Genomic DNA, 20,557 nt, shown 5'->3' with positions numbered 1-20,557 from the left:
TAATACAAGCTGTTCGGATTTTGCATTTCTCTCTCTGGTTCTGAAACTTTACCTGATCAGACTCTCCTGTGCAACTTTCTGAAATATCACAATCATTTACAGCTTCTCTGCAGACAACTCCTTTGGCTTCAAACTGAAAAAAATCAATTAACACCTGAGTATATCTGTTACTGTTCTACAGTTCAAGTCAAAATATCACAAACAGTGGGATTTCCCCCATGATTTTTGCATCATTTTATTCTAAAATAGCCCTTGCATGATCCAGGAGGTCACTTTCCAAATTTCCAAATACGTAAAAAATGGTGAAATGTTGCCCATATTCACAAATCATTCAGCCCCATTGAATTATGAGCAATATTAATGAGGGGAGCACATGTAGCTGAAAGTGTTCCCTGTACTAATGGCCATATGTTTAGAGCAGCTGCTTAGAGCACCATTCTGTTCTTTTAGTATCTAACCTGAACTTCAGTGGCACCACACACAGAAAGAAAATGCTGAAATAAGTTTACTAATATTGTGTTTCTTGTTCATACCTCATTAATTTAATTCACACACATAGCTGCAGAGTCTATTTCCTCTCTATTATTACAGTGTTTCACATAAAACTATAGCTGGGTCTCTTTTCACCACCATGCAATATTTCTGTTTATACCATGTTCCTAAATACGTTTACTTGTCAATATATCCTATTCATTTCAGTGAAACTGACTTTGAAGTAACCATGTTAAAGTTCCATAGACTGAGAATTTCACTGGCAATAGAGAGTGAAAATATAGTAGGGTCAAATCAACATGTCTTTATTATCCACTACAGTGGTACCTCGGGATACGAAATACCCAGGTTACGAAATTTTCGGGATACGAAAAAATCCCATAGGGAATTATTGTTTCAGGTTACGAATGTTTTTTCGGGTTACGAAAAAACTTTTGGTGCTTTTTTCGGCTTTTTCGCACGGAATCGCGGCTTTTCCCCATTAGCGCCTATGGCAATTCGGCTTACAAAGGCTTTTCGGGTTACGAAAGCGGCCGCGTTACGAATTAATTTCGTAACCCGAGGCACCACTGTATGCTATTTGTACTGGAGAATTGGTATGGAAGATTGGATCAAGGCACTGGAGCACATTCCCTACAAGGAAGAGTTACAACATTCAGCATTGTTTCACTTAGAAAAGGAACAAGTAACAGAAGGCATGACAGCCTCTCTTTCTAAATTCTCATAAATACATACCTGACATTTTGTACAGCAAAGTCCATTACTGCACTGAGAGTTAGCAGTTAGGGTGCAGGAATTACAGCAATCTCCACCCTCAATGAGACATTCCTGGGGAGCAGAAGCAACTGTAAAACAGCAGTTTGACAAGCAAACATCTGTAAAACTATCTGTATCTTCAACTGCTAATTTATGTTGTATATCAGAAAAATCTCAGATTTTAAAAAGGAGTAATGTACAAAGTATGCAAAGAGTATGCTGCTGGTATCCATTAACTAAGGCCCTGTACAGACCTGCGGGGAGCACCGTAAACAGTCCAAAAGTAGGGTTCAAGAGCGTGCAACAATCACACGCTCTCGAACGCTAGCGCATGGCAGCAGCACCATCATGGCGACCTCCGGTCCACACAGGGGTTGCCATGATGTCGCAAGCGTCGTGCAGCATCCAGATATCGCAGGCAGGAAGTGGAGTGATGGTGGCGCCCTTTCCTGTTTGTGGCACTGCAAAACAGAAGCCACTCTAGGCAGCTTCTTTTTGGCAGTCCGTCAGTGCTGCAGCATGCAACTGCTGCAGCACCAACTCGGGGCAAAGACAAGTGACGCAGAGCTGCCCATCTGTCGAGCCCCTAAGATACTTTTTTGTTAGTGTGTCAGAGGAAGATTTGAGAGATACTAGTTCAATCCCCTACTCCTATATGAAATTCCCTTACTTACCTTGGGTTTATCACCATCTGTAATCCTAAAATTATGGTACAAAGTTGTGCAAATAAGAAGAGAGGAGTGTGAACTATATTCAGTTCCTTGAGTTCTGAGAGAAATAATTGGGTTAAAAAGAGGAGGAGGAGTAAAAAGTAAACATTGTTATCCCAATTTTTAGTGTTGTGCACTGTGGGAGTGAAATAATTCTGTATGTTTTAACTTTTGTAAGTTGTTGTTGTGTCCCTTCCAAGTCACTTCCAACTAATGGAAATTCTAAGGCATCCCTATAATGGGGTTTTCTTGCCAAGTTTCTTCAGAGGGGATCTGCTTTTGCCTCCCTCTGAAGCTGAGAGTGTGATTTGCCCAAGGCCACCCATTGGGTTTCTATGGCCTATATAGATTTTATTGTGTTCTCTGCTGTTTTTGTAGGCCACCTTGAGTCCCAGCTTAGGAGAAAGATGGGATAAAATTAAATGATAGTGATGATGATGAATGAAAGGGACAGTGCCACTGGGACCCTATAGTTATAATATCCATATATGAAGCTGACCATGCCATGGTGGGATCATACTCAGTTTTTTGGGGCAATGCTTTCCATGTGCAGTAATTACACCTGGGACCACCCTCTGGGAAGCAAAAGCAGCAGATCCTTGGGAGCAGAGTATTACAGAAAATTGTTGGAGGCCAGAGCTGTATGTGAACCACATAATTTGCCCTGTACCCCTTAAGGTAGCCTGTTGCCCACAAGTGATGTAGAAGCAGCTGTTGAAATAAGTTTTATTTCCTGCTCAGGTTGGCTTTAGTAAATGGAATGACTGTCCCTTGCATCAGACTGCAAAATAGCTTTGGCCTGCCTTGTGAGGGAACCTTTTCTACTCACACCAAGAATTGTGAGTGCAAAGGGCAAATAAATTTGGTAATCAGTAATAACCCATTTCTAAACTGGAGGATTGGGAGAATAATTTAATGAGTTACTTGAAACAGTGCACCATGAGTAGGTCTATGTTAGAAGAAAGAAATGTTCAGCTGCTGTTTTTTGGCATATTCTCTTGCACTTTCCTGCATTTTATCCCTTAATCAAAGCTATAGGTGACAGATAGAACTCTCATCCTATATTGTTCAGTCATTCTAGAATTTAAAAACATTATTTGTTTCAATGACAATTCCCCAATTCTGGAAGTTTTTCTCCCAAGAAGTAACTTTTCCATGGTTTGCATCTGTCAGCCCAGGTATCTTCCTTAAATTTATGGAAGACAATCCTGTTTTTATCCATCATCATCATTGCTATTATTAGTATTAATCTGATTTATAATCCATCCCTCCTCCTTATTGCTCAAGGTGGGACAACTATGTGTTATGCTGAATTACTGAAAGACAAGAGGCTGTTTAGCATAGCCACAAAGACACTGCCATAGCACAGACCTAGTATATGTCAATAGTCTATAATAGGAAAGGAGGAGCATATGCCCCATTTCAACACCTGCCCTGACAAGATTGCTTCTCACCATGCCTGACTAAAGAAGAAATCCAGATCTTGAAGTGATAGGGTAGCTCCAAATCTTCCTGCTTCACTTATGGGATAACAGCACCAAGAAATCTTGTTTATAATTCATGGGACAGATGGGGCCTTTAATGAGATTGTGATATGTTTAAATTGTGTTCTATCTGATTCTAACTATATGTTTTTAACCATGTATTAATCTATTGTTATTTTTTAATCTTTGTACAATTACAGTGGGCCCTTGGTATCCGCTGGGGTATGGTTCCAGGGCAAACTGTGGATACCAAAATCTGTGAATGCTCAAGTCCCATTAAATACAATGGCATAGTAAAATGGTGTATCCCTGCATACGGAGGACCAACTGTAATTTGTTTAGTTGTGTCCTGTTTTTAATTTTTGTAAGCTGCCTTGGTTCCTGTACAATGAGAAAGTTGGGATATAACTTAAATAAATAAACATAACTTTTGTTTATTGTTTTGTACAAACACCGTTGTTGGGTGCACCAAAACCATATATGATGTACTTCTACAGAGTCATTTTTGTGCATGTCAAAATGACATGTGTAACTTTCATCTTTCACAAAGTGGACTGTTGAAAAGACAGTAGAAAGAGTGGGTTTGTGGGGGCCATTACAATTTTTTCACTTCATATCATTTGAAAAAGATGGAGTCTTCACACACATGTGGCAGCCACTCCCAAACTACTCAATGTACAACTTACTGCTGGAGTACCACAGTCGCACTCTTCTCCAGCTTCAACAAAGCCATTGCCACATTCTGGAGGATCAAGGAGCTACACAGATAAACATAAATAATTAAATATATCAGATAACACAGTAATAAACAAACAACTATTGTAAGTCAGGTAATGTATTATACTGAACAAGTTTAAAAAACATTTTCTGATCCTTGTTGTTATTATGGGCCATCACCACCTTCAATTTATGGCAACCCTATAAATGAGAGACCTCCTAGTCTTCAGGCCTTTGTAAACATAGGGCTGTTAATTCCTTGATTGAATCAATCCAGCTGTAGTGCAGCCTCCCTCTTTTCCTGATGCTTTTCACTTCACCAAGCATTATCATTTTTTCCAATGAGTCACTGTGACCCAAAACAGATGGACCAAAAGGTCTGCCGTTGGGCCATGTTGGCATTTGGATGAAACACTCCCCAAACATGGCCAGAAGCCATGCCAACACCGTTCCAAGGCAAAACAACCTGACCAAATAGAAGCAGGCAAAAACTGCTCCTTTTCAGAGGCCTGGTTCAGCACCACGGCAGTGAGTCAGATCAGGGCCGGATCGGGGCCAGGCATGTGTGGTCGTCATGGCCCTGCAGCAATTGAGGTGGGAGTTGCCTCTGGCCACTTCTTTTGCCCCATCTGTTTGAGTCCCTAATCTCATGATATGTCCAAAGTACGACAGCCTCAGTTTGGTCATCTTCACTTTTAGTGAGATCTCAGGTTTGATCATCTCTCATTCACTCATTCATTCATTAATCATTTTTAGCAGTAAATAATCTCAGTGATATGCATCACCTAAGTAATATAACTGAAACCAACACCTTAAATTAAGCCTAATAAAAAGTGCAAAGGTAGAAGAGAAACAGCATAACATACATAGGTTAAACAAACAAAATAATATATAATGGTTGGCATCCTACTGGTTAGTCCCAACCAGAATACATCTATTCACTCAGTTGTTGAATGGTGAGTCAACACATAGGTACATTCCATAAACTGAATGGATCTACTCTAATTAGGACTAGATTTAGCAAGATTTAGACCAATAAATGTTATATTAGTTTATGGGGTTTTTTTACTAGAAAATATTTCTATATAATGCCTCTGACACTGAGCTAAGGACTGAAACAGACCAACAGGAAATGTCTTCATTTATATCAAAGTATTATTACCTTGGAAGGCTTATTGAAAAGGCAGGCTCCACCTCCATTATTTAAAAAGTCATAATACTCCTCAATGTCACATTTGGAGAATTTGGTTGGAAGGTAATAACTGCAATGGAGAAGAAAACAAATGATTTCACAGTCCTCATTTGGATTCATATAAAGTTCTGGAAGGGCTCCCACTGGGCTGAAAGCATTTCTGCAGGAAAGGAGACTTTGCCAGTGGTTTTATTACATTATTTTATGTCTAATTAAATCCGTTTGGAACAGTGTTATCAAAATGACTCTGCATTTTCAGGGGCTATATCCTAGCCTAGATAATTTAATTATGTTTCCCCTTCTCTAGTTTCCATTATTCATATTTGCAAATTATCTGGACTATGAAGGAACATCATCAAGATGAAACGGAATAACACTGAGATCCTCTGCATGAAGTTCTAGCAGTGCACAGAACATAGTATTTATATTCCAGTTTAAAATGTTATCAAGGAAGAAAACCATTATAATACATGAAAAAGATCTTGGTTCATTAGTGGAGCAGAACACTTTTGTGAGGTCTGATTAGCATGGAGGAGTACTATATGTTTAAATACATGTATAGGTGTAAATAAATGTACAGGAGTACTATTCATTTAAATGGTGTTAAGTACACCATTGACATTTTCTTTTTCATTTTTCCATGCTAAATGGAAAAAATAGGCCATCTGCTTTTGTTCAATTCTAAGTGGTGGTGGTCACAGGCAGATGGAGGCTAAAGAGGAAGGAGGTTCATTTTAAATCAGAATTCTGGACCACTTAGATTGGAGATAATACCCATGAGCAAGAGTGAATATTGTTTCAACAACAGAGAAATCTGGAACAAGACAAGGCTGCAACTCAGTCTGGCCACCTAGTATTGCCTTCATTGAGAGAAACCTTCTATGGTTAAAACTGGCTATTGCAACCAGTTTCTCCAGGCATTGGGAGAACTGTGTTCACCATGATCTATGAGTAACAGTTGAGGAATCTGGGGTTGTTTAGCTTGGAGAAGAGATGACTGTGACATGTCTTTAAATATCTGAAGAGCTGTCACACAGAAATGCAGTGAGCCTCTTTTCTACTGACCCAGAAGACAGGACCCTTGAACCAGTGGGTTCAAATTACAAGAAAGGAGATTCCCACTAAATATTAGTCAGAACTTGCTGGTGGTAAGACCTGTTCAGCAGTGGAACAGACTACTTCATAAGGTGGTGGACTCGCCCCTGTTGGAGGTACACACCCAACTCACAGGGGGTAGATTTCTGCAATGGCATGCAGTTGGACTAGATGACCTTTCAGATATTTTCCAACTCTTTGATTCTGTGACTGTGATTCACATGAAGTCCTCTGAAGATAATGGCAGCACAACCTACTCAAAGAAGGGAGATGGTAACAAGAGAGGCCCTGAAGAGTAGGTCCTTCTTCACTCTGTCACCACCTCAGAGTCCATAGTTTTATGCCCTAAACATGAAGATTCTGATTCTGTGCCCATAATAACTTTTCTTTTTGTCCTCCTGCAAAGTATCCAGGGCTATATGGATCCATTCAGATGCAGTGTCTAAAAGCTTTTATTACTGGTAGATGTGCCTTCCCTGAATCTGCCTAGGGAGCTTTATAGTCAATCCTGCCATCAGATGAATGAGGTTTTGCCATCACCAGCAGACTGTGGAAGAGGGGCTTGTGTGCAAGATGTACGCTGTGTATATATCCTGTGCCCCTAAGCTAACCTGATGAACTCATGGGCAGGAAAGGAATGCTGGTATGGTCAACTTCTCTATACAGTATGAGAATTATGTCACCTTGTCATTTACCCTTGCAAACAAAATATTTTGGAGCAAAATGTTTATATGCACAAGACAATGAACCTAAAATGAATTGCATCCTATCCTTCCCTGATGCCTTCTTATTGTAATTAGAATAATTCTATCTACCTTAGTAATAACTTACACAAGTGTAGTTGTAATGAAGTTACGAAAATTGTAAGACATTAAATGTTTAGATCATTCATCCAGTGGCTGGAATCCTATTTGTGATATTTGTTGTTGTTGCATGCCTTCAAGTCATTTCTGACTTATGGTGACCCTAGGGGGTTTTGCCATGGCCATCCTTTGAGGCTGAGAGAATATGACTTGCCCAAGGTAACCCAGTGGGTTTACATGGCTGTGGTCTGCAAAGTCATAGTCCAACAGTCAAACCACTATGCCATTTGGGGCTATTAATGCATATGTCTTGTTCTGAATATTGCACAAGAAGCTGTCACTAGCTATCACAATCTACCTTCACCTCCCCATCTCTTCCTCTTCGCGAGTAAACAACCACACCAGTGCTCTCTGACGAATGATAGCTGCCATTCAGGGGTATCAGCTGCCCATTACTCTCCACATGTTCCAAAGCAGAATCTCAGACAACATGTTGGAATTTAATCATGCTTTGAGCTTAATGGAATCAACAGGGTTTAAATTAGTCACAACATAGCCCCATTGTTTTCTGTGCCTGTTATAAATATGGCTAAATCTGGATCCAACCCAAAATCAATTTGACAATGTGTATCACATTTTCTGTTAGCAGCTTCATGCAAATGGCTTCTCCAGATAACCTACCATATATACTCATGTATAAGTAAACAATTTAAGTCAAAAAATTGACCCAAAAAAACTGGATCAAGTTATACACGGGTTAATACAGTAGGAGGAAGGGTGAAACTTTTTTCCCTCAAGCCTCTTCCCAGCCCTCAAGCCTCTATCTCCAGAGGGGTCAACCTGGTTGAAAAGATGCAGGGAAGGCAATGGATCACTTCCTCAGCCTCTTTTCAACTGGGTTGCTTCCACAGCAGACAGCCCGGTTGGTAAGATGCAGTGAAGGCGATGGATCATCCCTGCAGCCTTTTCCCAAATGGGTTGCCTCTGCAGGGGACATCCCAGCTGGGAAGACGCGGGGAAGGCAATGGATCACCCCCACAGCTGGGCAGCCACCTTAAGTCTGACCCTCAACTTATCCACGGGTCATATAAAAATCCACAATTTTGGCCCCAAAAGCTGACCTCAACTTATACATGAGGTTGACTTATAGTTAAGTATATATGGTATGTTTAATATACGAGTTTTTCCTATAGCCATTTGTCAATTTACGCTTCTACTGTATAGAGGTTTTTCAAAACAAGTATCTTACCCAGTGTCTCCCATTATGCACCCAGACCAGGTATCTTCACATTTGCACTCACCTAAAATAAACAGAATAAATCATACTCAATTTGATTTTTATTAATATAAAAAAATTAAAAACCACTCACAGAGCAAACAGAATAATTAAGGGTAATATAAGTATGCCTTAAAAGATATCTAGTAAAATGGGAGACAGAATGTAAAATGGTATAACACTTATGAACAAATATCAAACTATTTCTGAGCAGAGTCGCCTTGTTAGCTTGTTTTGCAGTAAAAACAACAAAGGGTAATGTGGCATGTCAAAGAAAATAAAGATATAAAAAAAAGAAAATGGAAAGAAAAATAGACAAATTATTGAATGAAGACTGCTCAGAACTAAAAAGTGGAGAATTAAGTTATGGACATAGAGAGTTATTAAAATTCAAATAAATAGGAGGATTATATAAGGAGCAGATTTCCCCCATTTCCGCATGGATAGATGATTGGATGTAATGCTAGATTTTAAATGGGGTAAAATATGGAAGAAACTGCAGGCTTAGAGGTAGAATGAACAACTGAACTAAATAAATAATGATATTGTTAAATGAAAGTCAAGGAAATTAAAAGGAAAATTCAATGAAGTCTAAGTAGGAAGTACAAAGAAGTTCAAATAAATTTCGACAGAATGTTAGATAGTTCACATTCAAACATTTAAAGTTAGCAGGCATATGCCATTCTTATTATACATGAAGATATGTAAGATAAGTTATATAATTATGATAAATGTAGCTCGTTATTTTATATAGTGTTTTTAATCTATGCATAATTGTATTGTGTCAAGAAAATTAATTTTAATTTTTTTAAAGTAATTACAGTTACAGCTCCTGTATCCTCCCCACTTAAAATAGTGAATTGTCATTATTTCTATTTTAGAAATGCTTACACTTTGTTAACTTTTTATTCAAAAGAAACGAAAATATCTTACTTTAAAAAAATAAGCAGAATGTTACAAAGCACTCCCGGCACAAAATACAACTCTATAAGGAGGCCACACATACTAACTTTGTAAATAGCTAAACTGTTATATCATAAAAAGATGGACATCATTCCTTTTAATATTACAACAATATTGTCAGTTTGTTATTGCAGAATAGGAATTACTAATTAATTGTAAACCATTACTCTGAGACACCATTTTTAGTTTGACGATTTCAAAAAGGAAAGAAAGTCAGACAAGTTTAAAAATATATTTACATTCTCATACTTGGTTCTAACATACATGTATATAGTAAGGCAAAGGGATCTTGTATTACTTTTGAGACTATCTCTGAGGAATAAGTTATAGCATAAATTGTTGTAGACTTGGTTTACTTCTGCAGATGCATGCATATAGCAAGTATGTTTTAATATAACAGCCTCCCATATGGCCAATCCAAATAGAAAGAGAAAATACTTTTTCCTAATGAGTAATTATTTTTGTGGCATTAGTTAAACTGATAAGCATTTTGAGATCTGTTTTAGTGATACAGCTATGCATGAACATTAAAAGAATTCTCAAGGTCTCCCCAGGATTGTATACACTATTGGAACAAAAACAAAATTGGAGATTTTTGACATATTTCTGCTTTTTAAAACTGTGAAAAACAGTATAAAATATAAACACATACATACATAAATTTGCAATCCTGAAAAATCTAGATTTCGAAAGAAGCCAAACCTCTTACCGCTCTGTAGTTTTCTTTTGTCTGAGAAAATGCCAAGATTGTGAGCTAAGGATTGTGCCAAAGTAACGGACATTAAATCTGCCTTTCCAAACTGAAAAACAAAGATAGTGATTGCTCATTCAGGACAAGCAAGTGACATTCATTCCCTCATATATACTTTGAATCGTAGATGAGTATCAAGCAGGCAGAAAGTTCAAAGCATTAAGAAACAGTCAACTAATATAGGTAAAACATTTGCTCTTAAATAGCTAATAAACTGTAAATACAAGGGGAATCTCAGGTAAAACATTAAGGCTAAATCTTAGTTTGACTAGAGCTAAACTAGACATGATATTTTTCATGTGATCAGATTTTTAAAATAATGCTAATGTGGGGCTCCACAGCTTTAATTTTTGCCAAGCAGAATCACTGGAGAATGGGAAATTCCTGTTTTTTTTCAATGGAAGGAAAGATCCACTGGAATCAATGGTAACAACAGCTGCAAGCCCCCAATCCAGGTAGTCTTCCACCATGCCTCTCATTTATTGATTAAAAGTCTTGCATGCCAGAATCAAGTGTGTGACAAATGCCAACTCTAGTCTAAACCCCAGAAATTGAGAAGGTCTAGTTAGGTTCCTAAGAAATGAAAGGGGGAAGGCCTTGGCTATGCTGTAAGCCTCACTGCCAGATCTTGGAACATTGCTTTCAAACAGTAATTCTCTATGACTTTTCACTTATTGTTTCAAGACACACACCCCCGCCAAAAAAAATAATTGTTTAATGTCATTGTTTGAATTCTTTAAAGACAGTAATTCTTTATTTTGCATTTCCTTTATAGTTACTAAAATATTTATGTTTAGTTACCTTTTGGCAAGGTAAATGTTGATTATTATAAGCTCTTCCCATCCAACTCATTGTCTCTTTAACACTCACAAGAGCACAGGATAGCAGCACAAGACAGAACTTCTCCTTCAGTCTATGACTGTAATAAAATTTTTACTTTTCCTTCAACAGTTAGTGAACCCTTAACTATAAAACAACTTTACAAGGAGTAACTAAAAAAGGAGTGAAGGTACCCCTCATTAAATTATAATTGTAATGTTATGCAAGCTGATTACTACTCTTTCATTATTGGGGGAAAGGAATTAATTGGTAGCAACTACTTATCGGTAACTAGTTAATTCTAAACTGCCCAGCTACGCTTAACACTACCTTGGAATGCCCAGAACTTTCTTCTACTGTGAGAGTGGGAATTAGAAGGCTTTATGACTCTGCTAAAAAGATGAATAGAAGCTTGCTACATCATCTATCTGACTGCTAACAAAATGGAGTAATCAAGCCCCAGGGCTGCTGGAGTCAATTTGCTCTGGGTTTTATTCCAATCTTTAATTCACTATACTAGATACTCAACCTATTTGTGGGACACAGTTCATCACCTTGAGTACTTTCCTTAAAGTGTGGAATGAAACCCAGAGTAGATTAACTGCACCACTGACACCATCTGCCCCTGGTCAGGCTATGACTCCTGGTAACGTTCCCTGTCATCTGTCCCTGTCAATGGGACCCTAGGCTTAAAGAAAGTGGGTTCACCAAATGTACCATTACAAGACATTACTCAGGTTCTGAACTAATAATTGAGATTTTCCCTATTTATAGAACCCCCACCCCACCCATACCCCCCCAAAAATACTCTGGCAGGAATTCAGAGGAAAGACCATTACAGTGGGGTGAGTTCATCTTTTCCCCATACACTAGGAAACTCTGGAGCATAAGAACACAATGGACATTAATTGTAGGGATCAATAAACATGGAAGGAAGGTCACATCACACTGTACACTGTATAACAGGAAGAGAACTAAAGATGATTTTAAGAAATCATTATGCAGTGAAGGACAGCAATCATTTGCCAGTGTCTAGAATTGTGCAGACCTACTTCATTCACTCCGCCACCTTTCAGTAGTGAACAAATGCCCCCAATATAGGCTGCACCACTGCGGCTGCTGAGAAACTGGCTCCCCCTTCAAAAAAAACACAGGGGGGGGGGGGGGAGAACATGTGAAAAAAGAAAAAAACTTTGGAAAGATAAACATTATAATTGGATAGAAAGAAAGAAAAAACCCAAGCCTGACCAATATGGAAGGATTATGCTTTCACTTAACAATAAAAAGAAGACAAGCCAGTTTAGGAACTTCCCACTTTTGTGATAAGAGGTCCAATTTTCAAAAGCAATAGCCCCAAAGGGAGGCTACTGTTGATTTGAAGCAATGTGTTTTTGTGTTGAGTGTACCTAGTATATTGCTTACTATATGGACAAACAATAAGATGATCTACATGAATTCATCCTTGTTTTTTTAGGAAAGCAACTCCTCTAACTTGGTATACCCATACCCCCAGAAAATCTTTCAAGACAACAGGTCAAAGAAGTTCAGCTGCATGTCTACTAAGACAGACAGGAGAAGTTCCTTTGTCACCCTTGGAAAATATGTCATAAGAATAGCAGTGTTGAAAGGCACTGTTAAGGCCTGAGTCTTTGGGAAAATTAATCAGTGGGTCTGGCTGGCCTACATAAGCCTTAATTTCCTTCCCATTTTCCATTTTCAAAGTGTAATGCAAATATGACTTTTGATGAGGTAACCTTTAAAAAATTGTGGTGGAAGTGATTTCAACATACATACATTTACTGGGATGAAAACAAATGCCTTTGAATATAGTGAATGGCCTTTTAGTCCTGACTATAATAGAACCACTGAATCTATTTGATTTATCTACCCATTCAGCAACTGATTTAATGGGTCTACTCTAGTTGGGACTAAGCAAAAGAATGTCAACCAATGTGTATCAAATTGCTTCCATCAAACTTTAGAACTTTAAAATGTTCTCCAAGCCTTGAAATTGCTAAAGAGAAAGGCCATAATGCATTATTACTACAACAGCACAGAGCCAGAGTCATGAGAGTAGCAATTTTTTTTAAAGAATAGGTGAGTGGGTGTCCAATTTTTACAGCCAAACATGAAGGGAACAAAATTGTTCCTACTACCTCTAGAATATTTCTCATAACACTTTTTGCCAAGCTCATATCTAATATCAAGTACCTCATCAAAAGTGAAAAGCATCTGGGAGGACATATAGCATGCTACAGGTGAAGGCTATTCACCTTTCTCTCTCTCTCTCTCTCTCTCTATACACACACACACACACATATATATATATCAGGCAATTGCCCCCACCGCTTTTGTATGATTGGGGAAGGCTTACATTTAAATAAACTGGCATGTTGATAATATAGGTAAATCCAAATTCCTTACTCTCCCCCGCCCCCTCCAAAAATGAATTCAGATAGTTTACTCAAAATGTATTACAGCAGAAAGTGGGAAGCAAAGCGAATGTTTACTAAATCTGCAATTTGGACTTGGCTTATCAAAATTACTACACAGTTCTGATTTTTCATAATGAAAATAAAGGTATAATTCCATTCTGTACATATTACCCAAATTTTTACAAGTACACAATGGCTACATTCAGGCATGAATGTTAAAGTATGGTTTATCATTATATAAACAAACCTTGGGTTCATGAGCTCCCCACTTTTCTTTAGTACAGCCATGAAGAGGAGACTGAAAGTTTTCGTTTCCATTTTCAACTAACTTTTTTCAGCCAAATCTAGAAAACTGTGGTTAGTCTTACCTACGGCTGAGGGAAACAAGACAACTTGCGGTCTCTGATCCTGGTTTCATTCCCTAAACCACAGTTAAGGTTAAACAAATTTCCTGATTCAGACATAACAATAAATTACCATTATTCAAAATGGAAGCAAGAGCTCCCACCCCCACTACCTGAGATGCGAGAGGCGCACATCGGGACCAGATCAATATTATACTATGCCAGGCAGTACTAGCAATGATACTGTAAATTCAGACCACACCACCCAACATGGTAGCAAAACAACATGAAATTACGTACGAAAAAAGGTGAACTGCATCACTTTTCTCTTTGATAAAATCCCTCCTATATTTCATAAATTCACGTAGAGTCACCAGTGGATTTTCAGATATGGTGAATTTATTATCAGTACCCCAGGTTTCCATGGCAACCAAGACTATCCTGGTCTTCAGTTGTTCTTTATAAATCTAGCACATTAACAAAATGAACAGTTACCAAGTAACAGTGTAAAAAATTTGCCTCTTTTCTTTTTTAAATAGATGCAACTAAAGAAATATTCAGCATAAAGAACATTAATGATGGATCATTGCCATCTCCTTTATAACAGGTTAAAGCATAATGGGATGAATGGCTAAACATCATTTAAGGGACATTTTTGGAAAGGGATGTGCTTCAAAACTAATGAAGGCTTTGATTCAGCCATGTTTAAACACAAGCATAATCTTAAATATAGGAATGGTTCTATTGAGATAAATGAAACTTCTGCTTTTCACTCATCCATATATAAGTATCAGGCTAAACAGATGCTGATGAATAAATACAGTTCTGTTGTATATCTCTCTGACCTCAAATTACCATTCTTGCGATAAATCTAACAACGTATCTAGGACAGCAGCTTGTGAATTATACTTACTAAATCTGCCATGTTCACTACTGATTTCGCAAAGCTGTTTGTATGGATGACTGCTAACCGGTGCTTTTTCAGCTGAGAAACAAAACAACAGACAAATTCTGAACATGTTTTTGAAAGACAACTTCCATCCAGGAATGACTTTATCAAAGGCTTGAGTCACCTCTGACACTGAAAAAAAATGGATTACTACCAATCTATTCAAACATTTCTACTGTCTTCTTAATTCAATATGATGTCATGAAAGTTAGATTACCAACTGATGGAAGAAACATTGTACTGTGTTGGACCTCTGCCACTAGGCAGACAGAGTCTGGAGTTCTTGCCAGTATCATGGCCAATCAGTAACAACTGTCCAATAGTACAGAAAAAGTTATTTGCATTAGTGCCGTTTAATACATTTTGCATTAGCATGCCAGTTTGAGGCTAGGAAAACATACGAAGACTGTGAACAAAATGGGAGGGTGAATTTTTCTCTGCTATTAACCTGTTTGCAAAATGCATATAGTTATAGGAAGTGTCCACTTTGATTTTGTTTGCTTCTGCACTATACTGGGAGTCCATCTTGCATCATCTTCATCTAGGGAGGAAGGGGCATGCATTTGAGCCCAGAGTCAAGCCATTTAGCCAACTATGGGAAATTGGACTGCTGACCAGGGATAATTTGGGCAAAATTAGTTGTTTAGGGGCCCAGTTCTACTACTGACTGTGAGGGGATCCTGAGCCTCATAAGAAAAGGGGCTGAAATGCTTCTCTTGTGTATATCATGTGCTGCATCATTTACCACCAATAAAGCTTATTTATTTATACAGCATTGATGTGCGCCAGTGTTTGATACAAACAAAGTCTAAAATCAGTTTCAGAATAGAACATTCTAAAAGGCTGACAGTCAAAGGTAAAATATCTCACTAGGTCAGCTAAGACAAAAAGGTGAGTAAGAGTGTGTGTGATAGAGGCATATAAAATTATGCATAGTATGAAGAAAGTAGATAGGGAGACGCTCCTCTGTCTCTCACATTGTACTAGAGCCACAGTCATTCAGAAAAAAGGCTTTTAGATACAAGAGAGCTGGAAGATTTAAGAGAGCTAACAGGAAGAACTGTTTAAGCAGTGCATAATTACAACTATAGAATTTACTACTATATGAAAAGATGATCATCAATGTGGATTTCTTTGAAAACAGATTAGTCAAATCCATGGAGAATAAGGCTGTCACTAGCTATAGATATTATGGCTATATATTTTATTTCTATGCCCACAGTATCAGAGGCAGTAAATGTTTGTTAACACTATTGATGAGGAACAAAAGTAGGAGAGTGTTCTGCTTATTAGCTGCACATAGGTATCAGGCTGGCCACTGTGGGAACAGATTCCTAACTAGACATCCCTTTGGTTTGTCCCAGATAACCTAATCTTATGTTCATATGTACTTGGGATGGGAAGTTACCAACACCTATGCCACTTCAGTGACTTAAATATGTGACATTACCACAAGGACTTCATATATGCTTACTGGAAGATGGGGAAAGACAAACGGCGGAATGTACAAATGCTGAAAAGAACAATATATAAAATTGTTCTAAAAGCACAGGATGCTGGAACTTGATATGAAGTATGTCATTATACTGATTCACATTTATATATACGTCTTTAGGATAAGCATATGCTATTGGTTCCTATTGCCCAATAAAAAAGGGGGCTGATAGATTAAGCCAGAGAACCTTGAGAGGCTTATGAAATGCAGACATGTAATAGTTTTAACTAGTCTTAGCCTTTGGGTTGTCAGAGTGAAAACTAGAGAGACCGCCTATAATTTTATGGTTGTGAAGATAAGGGAATTTCAGCAGGCACTGCTTGTTACTTAGTTAAATGGCAAGCAACACCTGCAGGAATTTGCTCTTCTAGAGAGCTGTTAAATTTTCAGGAACTTTCTCCAGTTTTCAGTCTCGCAACCCTACCTGGCATATAGAGAAAAAAGTAGCACCTGCAGCAACATGATAGCCAGAGTGTTAAGAAATGTAGTTGCCCTCCTCCAAAAGTTAGGGAGGGGGACTCCACCTGTGGAGTTTCTGCTTGTTGCTCAGTTTTTTACACACAGAGTTCTACCAATAGTAAACAAAAGTAAGGTTTCAGGTATAAAAAAATCCCACTAATCTGTACTGTTCCACAACAACTGTGCAGAATCTACTGCAGTCTTTGTGATCTAGTGTAACATTGGCTTTAACAACACAGACATCAGCTTGTCACAACTAGGTGCATCCCACTGCTGTATTATCAGAAAATTCCCAACCACGTGTGTCATTTTCAATACTAGACAGATATGTGTTAACAGAAATATTAATTCTGCTCTTTGATGACAAGTTGGCAACCTTAAAATACAATGGATGCACTGCCTTTAAAAAGTATATATGAAAGTACCAATATCACATACTTCTCCATATTTTACATTCAGGCACTTTTGTTTATTCTGTCCCGAGGTGTTACCAATACTGTATCTTCTGATTGGGAATTTTTATAGTTGCAACCTTACAAACCTTCCACCATGTCTGGAATAAATAACAGCTACTGAAGATGCATAAATGAGTGTTTCCCCATCACACCAAGATTTGTGAAAGACATGTGTATTTCCTTGGCAACCCCCACTTTGGATAGTAGGATAAATGCACAGAATAAAATCATCTCAAAGTGCACTCAATAAAATATGTCGGCTTTCTTTCCCGTTTCTTGAGGAGGCGAAAAAAATAATGAGTAACCTCTTATTCCATGAAGAGACATCTTATGTAATAATTTGGATGAAGTTGTGTGGGTGGGTGTTTTTTTTAACAGCCTCAATGAAACATGCATTTTAATCCATTCCTTTAGAAACTTCACAGAAAAGAAGCAGAGTTCCACCTGAATCATCAGCCTTGCTCTCTGCAGGGTTATGGACCGCACAGCCAGAAATGCCCTTTAATGTAAAATGAGTCTCAATTATTTAAGCAAGGAAAGCATTTCAAACCATGGCCAATAATCCTGTGCCCAATTAATATTAAATTGGACAAATCCCTGCCTGAAAATCTCCTCCCTTTGATTTTATTCTTTGGAGTGGCCTGCCCAACATTTTAATCTGTTTTCAGAATTAAAATGAAATATTTCTGAAATTTGGAGCTGTTGCAAGTCCATTTCTTTTCTTTACATTGCTCCTCATTTCTCTCCTTGCTTTCACTTATGAAAGCCATGGTCATCATATAGTTGAGAGAGACCACAAGAGTGATCCAGTTCAACCCCCCTACCATGCAGGAATATACAATCGATATATCTGTTGATTAAAACACATAAGCCTTCATCCTCTGCCATAATTTACAGCTCTTCCATTTCACTGTGCAATGAAACTGTGTTTGTGCATGCTTATGTGTCTCTCTGCATGTAACTGTGCATGTGTAAATATTTGTAAGTATGTGTAAGTAGATAATGAAGAAATTGAAATGGTTAAAGACTTTCTGTGCCTTGGATGAAAAATTAATCAGAATGGAGACTGCAGTCAAGAAATAAGAAGAAGACTAGGAATGGGAAGTGTAGCTAAGAAAAAACTAGACAAGATCCTAAAGTGCAAAAATATATAACTAAGCACTAAAATTAGAATCGTCCAAGCCATTATATTCCCCATTACCATGAGTGGATGTGAGAGTTGGAAAGTGAAGAAAGATGATAGAAAGAAGCTAAACTCATTTGAGATGTGGTGCTAGAGAAGAGTGCTGAGGATATCACGGACAGCCAAAAAGACAAACAAATGAATTCTAGGCAAGTTCAAGCCTGAACTCTCCCTGGAAGCCAAGATGACCAAAATGAGGCTGTTATACTTTGGTCATATCATGAGAAAGCATAAGCAACTACAGAAGACAATAATGCTAGGGAAGGTAGAGGCAGCAGAAAGAGAGGAAGACCCAACACCAGGTGGATAGACTCAATCAGAGAGGTCACAGGCATGAACTTAGCAGTGGAGAATAGGGGGATTTGGAGATATCTCATCTACTGGATTGACATCAGTCAGGACTGATTTGAGGGCAGTTAACAACAAGTATTTGGAATATCTGATGAAGAAATCCAGAAAACAGAAAACTTGCATATTTTTGTGAACCTTCTATTAGCCTAATGGAGGCCCTGTGCAGACCAGGTTGGGGACGGAGTCAGGGCATAACATCTACATGACACACACCCCATCTCCACCCCCAGGGTGGTGTGACACTGCACAGCGCTCCTCTGATGCTGTGTCCACATGATGCAGCACCAAAAGAGTGCTGTAAAGCCATGGCACAGCAGCTATATAGAGGCGGCTTCACACCCTTTGAGTGGCCAGATCGGATCTGTGGCAACCACACACTGCAGCCCCAATCCGGCTTTTTTCCAGCACAAAAATAAGCAGCAAAATGCTTCTCCTTTTTGCACCGAAACAGGGTGGCTTTTCTGCCGCCGCTGCGGCTTTTTTGCGCTCCTGCGGCATGCAGCATATGAACGCCACACCATCAGAGCACCACAATGCTGCCCACCAGCTGATTAGGCAGGCAGCATAATGCTGGTTTGGGGGCAGCATCATGACATATGGCATCTAAACACCATGCCACCCCCAAGCAGGTATATTGTGGTGGTCTGTTTTGCCCCTTAGTGAACTAAGGCAGGTTTATGAATGAATCACTGCTGTAGAATAGAAAAGAATCGCTGATTCCTGGGTGGACACTACCACCAGAGTAGGGTGTAAAGAAGGAGCAAAGTCTGCTGTGTATTTTTTAGCATTTTTAAAGCATATAGGAATTTGTGTAGTAAGTATATCTACTTAAAAAAAAACCTGAAGAAGACAGACACTTCCCCACCTCCAGTAATATAATGACAATTTACATTGCTAAAGGCACTGTTCGGGAAATTAAAAATAAATGTTATGCATTATGTTCTGCCAAAGAAACATAAAACCCAATCCTGAAATATGCTATAATTACTGCTGTTTTTTTCTGTTCTTAGCTATTCTACTGAGTAATTCCAAGTATTATTAGAGAGCTCTGAGATTGATTTGACAATATCCGTTATATGGTTAAAATCATTTTGCAATAGGTAGTTTACTGTTAATCTATTGTAGGCACAAAATTGTGCATGCATTATTAATTACTTCCAAAAGGCCCAGTATGGAAAAGCTCACCATTAGATGATCATTTACAATCATTAGCTCAACATATTTCATATCCTTTTCAAACTGATGTGCACTCTGATGGATCTGCAGAAAGAATAAGGTGATGTGCATGTTTGAAACAGCAACCAGCAAAACATCTGATTCTAAACCAATCTGCTCAAAATGAATTCATTGTGGCCTCATTTTAAAAGCACTTAAAAGTAGTTCCAGACACCAAATTAGCAACAGAATATGTGTCATGCTTTCCAGTGTTTGGCTGATATAAACAGGCTAAAAAAATTCTAATTCAGGTATGGGAAAATTATAATGACCCAAGCTTGCATTAAGATATTGATTACTACCTGATTCCCATCAAAGTGATTGTAATCTTTCAACAGAAAAAAGGACAATTATTCTGAAAAAGATACACAACATACAGCATACAACATACAGCTTCAGAATATGATTTTTATTATGGAAAGTAATCGTCATCCTCCTCCCCATTGTTTGGGCACCTGGAAGATTCTTCATGTTCTTCCCCCAGTATACTCATCATAAGCATGTGAGTGTAGTGAGGGAATAACAAGAAGAACTGGTTCTCCAGATGGAACATAGCATCTGGTAATGCAAGACTTTGAGGGCCAAGGAAGCACAGAAAGTCACTGTGAGCTGC

General features: G+C 38.3%; 1 protein-coding gene across 6 annotated transcripts in view; it reads right to left on the bottom strand.

Moving 5' to 3' along the window:
* The window catches only part of ADAM22 (ADAM metallopeptidase domain 22), a 161,908-nt gene that overhangs the window by 42,702 nt on the left and 98,649 nt on the right, over positions 1-20,557 (bottom strand). For all 6 annotated transcript variants that reach the window (XM_042473105.1, XM_042473107.1, XM_042473108.1 and 3 more), the window contains 10 exons: positions 19,915-19,989; positions 14,751-14,822; positions 14,138-14,304; positions 12,111-12,195; positions 10,198-10,288; positions 8,499-8,550; positions 5,322-5,421; positions 4,129-4,200; positions 1,228-1,320; positions 53-133 (listed from right to left, as the gene is read on the bottom strand). In XM_042473105.1, coding sequence (XP_042329039.1) covers positions 53-133; positions 1,228-1,320; positions 4,129-4,200; positions 5,322-5,421; positions 8,499-8,550; positions 10,198-10,288; positions 12,111-12,195; positions 14,138-14,304; positions 14,751-14,822; positions 19,915-19,989 — 888 coding nt within the window. The remainder of the gene's footprint in view (positions 1-52; positions 134-1,227; positions 1,321-4,128; positions 4,201-5,321; positions 5,422-8,498; positions 8,551-10,197; positions 10,289-12,110; positions 12,196-14,137; positions 14,305-14,750; positions 14,823-19,914; positions 19,990-20,557) is intronic.

The sequence above is a fragment of the Sceloporus undulatus genome, chromosome 6 (assembly GCF_019175285.1).
Source record: "Sceloporus undulatus isolate JIND9_A2432 ecotype Alabama chromosome 6, SceUnd_v1.1, whole genome shotgun sequence".
Lineage (NCBI taxonomy): Eukaryota > Metazoa > Chordata > Lepidosauria > Squamata > Phrynosomatidae > Sceloporus > Sceloporus undulatus.
Note: the sequence above shows the minus strand (reverse complement) of the source record. Positions and strands in the feature narration are given on the sequence as shown.